We start from the raw sequence: 6,769 nt of genomic DNA on the forward strand, positions 1-6,769 counted from the left end.
ACTGTACCTGTATTTTTTCTTCATTTCGATTTATTGTAACATTTTCTTTTTTCTAGCTTACTATAAGAATACAATATATAATACATACAACGTACAATGTATGCTTCCCTCCTCCGCAACACCCCCGCGCCCACCAAAGCAGGTCCCAGCTGCCCTGGGACAAGTTGAGACCCAGCCCAGTCACGCGCTGGGAGTCCCACGCATGGAGGCCCTGCCCCACAGGCCAGCGCAGCCAATCGCCGCGCGGGCAGGCGGTAAGGGCGGGCCAAGCGGACAGAAATCCAGAGACCTTAAAGGCTGAGTCAGAAGCGACTGCGTCAGAATCCCAAGCCTCGGCGATCTGGAAGGGCTGCGTGCGTCTGTGAAGTGCGCCGGCGCGGCTGTGGACGCCGTAGGTCAGCGTCTCAGTGTGGAGACCCACTGCGTAGGGGACAGGGACTAAAGGAGGGGGGGCCACCCCGGGGCTCGGACGAGGGGCGCGTGCGACCCGCGTAAATAAGAACATCTGCGTCCCTGGAGGTGAGGCGGCTGAGTCGACGCTGCTTGGATCCTGTAAGCCTTGAGGTGGGAAGTCGGGGGAGGACGGTTTGGGGAACGCAGGGAGGTGCCGAGACCACTGGGAGGCCCTGGGATGTGCAGGAATCGGTCGGCCTCTGGGCCGTGGTGGGCACAGGTCCGATAGCTGGGCCGCGGCGGGACCCGGCCTGGCTAAGGAGTTAACGTGGCAGCGTGACTTACGCACTGGCTGCGGGGCCCGGCACTCCTTGCAGGGCCGTGCATCAACATCCTTTGGAAGCTGAGAGCGACGAGCCCGATGGAGAGCCCCCGGCCCGCCCCGGCCCCGCCTTTCGCGCCGCTCTTGGCCCCGCCTGGGACAGTGCTCTGATCCCTGGCAGAGCCTTGGCCAGGTCGGGGTCGGGAACTGGGGGCTTGGGACTTCTTTGTGCCTCGTGACCACGTCCTCGATTTGGGGGAGTGAATGGGAGTGTTGGCGGCAGAGGTCAAATGTGGGGACTGCGCACTCCTGCCCAACTTCTTGGGAAGGTCTTTCAGAAAGTTTTCAGTGCAAGAACTGGCGGTTCGAAGATCAGTCTCACGACGTGCTGTACATTAGTCTAAAAGAAAAGTGTGAAGTGGCTACCTAAGTCTTGGGGGTTCCCTGCCCTTACTCGAGATCAGGTGTCCTGATAAATAAGATTTCCTGGGTCACCTCGGTATTTTCAGTAAATAACTAGGACCAACAGTTTCTTAGTTGCTCTAAGATTCTGAGACCCCTATCAAAATCTAAATTGTCACAGCGCTGTTACAGTGAAGTCAGTTTCAATTCCTACAGCACTTGTCAGCCTGTTTTTCAGTTGATGGCTGAATCATACCTCCACTGTTTTAAGTCCTTGGCCTGTTTTTCTCCACCCACATCCATAACCTTCTTCACAGACCTGTAAATATTTGGGAAGATGATTTAAGCATTTTTACTCCACAGCATCTCAGGACAAAATAGGATGGCTTTTTAAAAAGGATCCATCTCATTGATTATTCACTTCATTCTCTTTACTAGGTTTTTGAAACATGAATACTTCACTCTTCCTGACTGCCCTTTGCTTGGGAATAGCCTCAGCAGCTCCAGAACTCGACCAAAGCTTAGATTCACAGTGGTACCAGTGGAAGGCAACGCACAGAAGATTATATGGCATGGTTGGTAACATGAAACTGTCCAGAGGGACCACGAGAGAAAGGCCCTCCTTGCTGGGCGTTTAGGTGGAGAGTAGCATCCAGAAATCAGCTTTTACCAAGGCAGTACCTTAATGGCACCCATTTTTGAGTATAATACGGGCATAATTCCTGTTGTATGGTTGTTGGAGAACAGCTCCAGCAGAAATATAAAGCCATCCCTAGCTATGGTTTTTCTCCCGATCTGTCTGCAAATCCAGTTGGTGAGGGGCTCGGTTTTAAGTAGAAATAAAGGTATATTACATATTTGCCTCTAGAATGAAGAAGGTTGGAGGAGAGCAGTGTGGGAGAAGAATATGAAAATGATTGAACTGCATAATCGGGAATACAGCCAAGGGAAACATGGCTTCACGATGGCAATGAATGCCTTCGGTGACATGGTGAGTGTAGCTTGGATTGCTGAACTTTTTGTGCTTCCTCTTTGTACTTTAGCAGAATAACCTCATTTTTTCAACATTTTACTTACTTAAGACCAATGAAGAATTCAGGCAGGTGATGAATGGCTTTCGAAACCAGAAACACAGGAAAGGGAAAGTGTTCCAAGAACCTCTCTTTGCTGAGATCCCCAAATCTGTGGATTGGACTCAGAAAGGCTATGTAACTCCTGTGAAGAATCAGGTACGATAATAGTAGGTCTCCTTCTAAGAGTAAAGCCAAAAGGAATTAGTGTCCTAGCTTTGGTAGACTGGAGTGACATCAGTTTGCTTTTTTGTTTTAAGAATATTTAGGTATATGGGCTATTGTTGTCTTGTAAACTGATAACTTTTTTATTTTCAGGGTCAGTGTGGTTCTTGTTGGGCTTTTAGTGCAACTGGTGCTCTTGAAGGACAGATGTTCCGGAAAACTGGTAAACTTGTGTCACTGAGTGAGCAGAACCTGGTGGACTGCTCTCGGTCTCAAGGCAATCAGGGCTGCAATGGTGGCCTGATGGATTTTGCCTTCCAATATATTAAGGACAATGGAGGCCTGGACTCAGAGGAATCTTATCCGTATCTTGCAAGGGTAAATGGAGTTCTTTATCTTGTTATTCCAGCCCTCCTCTTGAAAGTTGTATTAAACATTTTCAAAGATAACAGGCATTTTATTCAGCATTCACATTTTAGACGTAAACTGACAGAAAACGGCCACTATAAATTATCAGCTTTTGGACAGGTTCTCTGAATAGATGGTGTATAGCTCTTCTTATTTCTGTGTAACTTGGAGACTTTATTTACCATTCTAGACATAATCTCCATAGTGTAAGATTTCTTATGGACAAGTAGACTTGGGTTTTCACTGAAAAAAACATACTGCTGATTTTCACTTTCAAATCAGCCAGTACTGTTTTGCTGTTGACTTACAACAAAGTTGACTTGGACATCATTAAGCTGCAAACTATGGGACTGGGAAGGGAAACAAACCATAAGACTCTTAATCTCAGGAAACAGAGGGTTGCTGGGGGGTGGAAGGGGAGGGATAGGGTGGCTGACTTATGGACATTGGGGAGGGTATGTGCTATGGTGAGTGCAGTAAATTGTGTAAGACTGATGATACACAGACCTGTACTCCTGAAGCAAATATTACATTATATGTTAATGAAATTAAAAAAAAAAAAAAAACTGCAAACTGCTGAGTCCTGAGGTCCTAGAACTCATGATCAGCTCCTAGTGATCAACTTTCTTTCCCCTTTACCTTTAATAGGACACAGATAGCTGTAACTACAAGCCTGAGTATTCTGTTGCCAATGACACTGGCTTCGTGGACATCCCTCAACGAGAGAGGGCCCTTATGAAGGCAGTGGCAACTGTAGGACCCATCTCTGTTGCTATTGATGCAGGACATCAGTCGTTCCAGTTCTATAAATCAGGTAGGTGTTGATATTTTTACTATTGAAAATTAGGCAGGCAAAATTGGAAAACACTGCAGTTGACTTTTTGGTTTGGAGTCCTGCTTTCCAAGACTGTAGAATTTTGAGTGTGCATTTAATAATAGTGATGTTTCCATTTGACATACTTTAGGCATGAGAGAGACATGAGACTCTCCTTAAATATTTTTAAAATGGCTATGTAATTTCATAAATACAAATAATTGACATAACTACTGTCCAATTGTTGGACCTTTTTTTTTTTTTTTTTTTTTTTTTTTAAAGTGTTTACTTAGAACTGTAAAGAACCCTGTACCTCAAGTGTTAACTTTGTCTTGTGCTACTTCCTTTTAGGAATAGAAAGGATTATGCTAAATAATAGGAGTGGCTAAATCCCCTTAGTCTTGGTAACTAGATCTTACCTTTAGAAATCTTTGTATTTTTTCAAGTAGAAGATATCTTGGATTTAGTTTAATTTTGATTCCTAGTGAGTTGAGTTCGACTTTTCCTTTTTTATGAGCCTTAACAATTTTTTGGTAAATATTTAAGCATTAGTTTGGAATTTGTTTATAACATTTAATTGAATTTTGAGATGTCTTTCTTAACTGGTAGATAGGGTGAGTTACTGTCATGTGTCACTTGGAGCTTCTTACCCTGACATTGAATTTTATTCTCCTAGGCATTTATTTTGATCCAGATTGCAGCAGCAAAGATCTGGATCATGGTGTACTGGTGGTTGGCTATGGCTTTGAAGGAACAGATTCAAATAACAATAAATTTTGGATTGTCAAGAACAGGTAAAAAAACTCCAAATGTTATATATATTAAATTGAAAAGCACATGCTTGTTTGGAATCAGTATTTGATTTCAAGTCCAAAAAAGTTCAACTTTGAAATCCCACAAGTCTTTCCCCCACTTAAGTGTGAACATGCTGATACTTTTCTAAAAGTAAAAGGTGCTGATGTTTGATTACAAGATTTTGTAGCAAGAGTGTTGGAAATACAATGTATTTGTAACATTACATTTCTAAATTCTAAATTTTTTTTTTACTCAAATTGGGCCCCAAGAGTTTCAGATAAAGTATGTTGCACCTATAGAGTTAAGGGCTGGTTTCCTTTTTCTATGTCAGTTTTTCAGCAAGATACACTGAGCACAAATAACTGCTGACTCTTTAAGTTGGAAAGATTTTCCAAGAGTCCAGTGGGCTCTGTGCATTGTTCCTGTTATCATTTGGGGTCCTGCCATTTTATGCTGCTTTACAACTCCAAGGCTTGAGGTTTGTCAGGATCAGTTTTCACCACTAAAATTCTTGAACTGAGATGAGTTCTAAGATAGCATGTAGAAATAGACTAGCATGTTGGAATTGTACCTCTGTCTCAGTTTCCTATCTTTAAATGTTAAGGATTCATGGGAATTAGCATGCTTACTACTGTATGTAACAGTAATTAGAATAGTGCCTGATAAGTGGAAAGTTCTATTTTAATTATTAACTATTATTATTAATGAAGTTAATGTGTACTTGATTCTTTGTATAAAACAGAAAATGTGCTCTTCTTTCAGTTGGGGTCCAGAATGGGGCTGTAATGGCTACGTAAAAATGGCCAAAGACCAGAACAACCACTGTGGAATTGCCACAGCAGCCAGCTATCCCACTGTGAGCTGATGGACCGGGAGATTAGAGGACTTGAAGACAGCGTATCTGGGGGAATTTTATCTTAAAACTGATCAAACCCTTATTGTATAAGATAAGACACTATTTGAATCGTTGAGGATCCAAGTTGTGATTTGAATTCTGTGACATTTTTATAAGGGTAAAACATTACCACTACTTTACTTACTGTTATAAATAGCTTTATAATGTTGAAGTCTCATTACTTAATTCTAAAACTTTTGGATTTTCATTTTTTCAAAGAATATATAAAACTTCACCTTTTAAAATAAAATTTAATTCAGTATGTAGAGGTGGAACTTCTCTGTTTTCCATTTACTTTTTGTGTAGTCGGGAGATATTACTGGGTTATAAAGACATAACTGAATATGCTGTGGTACATTAGGAGGACACTGGGTGGCCCTCAGGATCTTAAAAATACACAGATTTTGTGTCAGCTGCCCATTGGCTCTGTTGACCCAATCCTTGAATCTGGCAAAATATGACAGTCTGGAAGGACAAAGGTAAATTGTTTCAATAAAGTTTTAATAGTTTAACAATTCACGCTTTAGAATAGTGAATAGTTATGTAGGATCTTAGGTTTTAGATACTAGAAAAGGAGACCAACTTGATTCAAGATGCTTAAAACTTAATAAGGTTATGGGATAAAACAAATCTTAGAGCCAGTTACTGAAGCAATCTCTTTGAATTGGTGGTGAAGACCATGTCACTAGTTTGCAGATGAATGAGGATAGATTCTGGATTACCAAATCTGTTTTGTCTTGGTCTGCCAAGATGGCTTTCCAAATAACTCGTCTAGGAAAAGCATTATTTGTTACCCTGTGTTAGCAAAAGTAAATTTAATGGCTGTGATGAACCAAGTCTCAGATGCTTGGTAAGAACTGGAAGAACGTGTTAAAAGAGCCACAAGAGATGAACATGAGCTACAAAAATAGGTCCCCCCAGCTTGGGAAGATGGAGGAGTGATCACTAGGCCAAACTTGGACTTAGCTGCCTAATCTCTGAATTAAAAGTCAACTTAGAACAAAACAGCCTGATCATATGGTGGTATACAGGCAGTAAGTACAAATAAAACAATATTTTTGTATACTGAAACGATGGAACAAATATGCCAACTTTGGGTGGATTATAAATGATCATTTTCTTAACCTGTAAAAAACTTTTAACTTTTTTAGTAGGGGAGAAATGTAAAAAGTATATATACATTCTGCAAGCTAAAGAAACATGTATATATGCATTCAAAAATTTCATCCTTCTCATCAAATAAGAAAATACAGTGAATAAACTGGTGAAATATTTAATCTAGCCTTAATCTATTATGAAGAGAATGAGAGATGGAGGACAGCTAGACACCTTTTATCCCAAAACCTTCAATAGCCTTTGTCCATTGGCCATTTTTGAGAAAATTAAATTTACCACACAAGTTTTCTCTGAGAAAGGGATTCCTTCATCTTGCAACAGGAGGTAACTCAGAATGCTGTCCTGAATCCTGAAACAACTCAAGACTCTAAGGAAATCTCAGGGTGCTC

At 41.3% G+C, this 6,769-nt stretch overlaps 1 protein-coding gene across 4 annotated transcripts; it reads left to right on the forward strand.

Annotated features, from left to right (window-relative positions):
• The first annotated feature begins 250 nt into the window (after positions 1-250).
• CTSV (cathepsin V) lies at positions 251-5,530 on the forward strand. Of its 4 annotated transcripts, none has more exons than XM_059142612.1 (8): positions 251-395; positions 1,556-1,692; positions 1,986-2,108; positions 2,200-2,346; positions 2,506-2,730; positions 3,409-3,574; positions 4,251-4,368; positions 5,132-5,530. In XM_059142612.1, the coding sequence occupies exons 2-8, from the start codon at positions 1,567-1,569 to the stop codon at positions 5,232-5,234; spliced, it is 1,008 nt and encodes a 335-aa protein (XP_058998595.1). In that variant the 5' UTR covers positions 251-395; positions 1,556-1,566; the 3' UTR covers positions 5,235-5,530. The 4 variants fall into 4 exon arrangements, with proteins under 4 accessions (XP_058998595.1, XP_058998594.1, XP_058998596.1 ...); XM_059142611.1 differs by having other exon boundaries at positions 308-564; XM_059142613.1 differs by having other exon boundaries at positions 308-519.
• The last annotated feature ends 1,239 nt before the right edge of the window (positions 5,531-6,769 follow it).

Source organism: Mustela lutreola, chromosome 12 (assembly GCF_030435805.1).
Source record: "Mustela lutreola isolate mMusLut2 chromosome 12, mMusLut2.pri, whole genome shotgun sequence".
NCBI classification, from domain to species: domain Eukaryota; kingdom Metazoa; phylum Chordata; class Mammalia; order Carnivora; family Mustelidae; genus Mustela; species Mustela lutreola.

Bases quoted from the DNA above. Each gene is read 5' to 3' on its own strand.
- CTSV (XM_059142612.1), top strand. From the start codon at position 1,567: ATGAATACTTCACTCTTCCTGACTGCCCTTTGCTTGGGAATAGCCTCA. The intron at 2,347-2,505 runs GTACGATAATAG...TTTTATTTTCAG, and splicing joins TAACTCCTGTGAAGAATCAG to GGTCAGTGTGGTTCTTGTTG. The intron at 2,731-3,408 runs GTAAATGGAGTT...TACCTTTAATAG, and splicing joins CTTATCCGTATCTTGCAAGG to GACACAGATAGCTGTAACTA.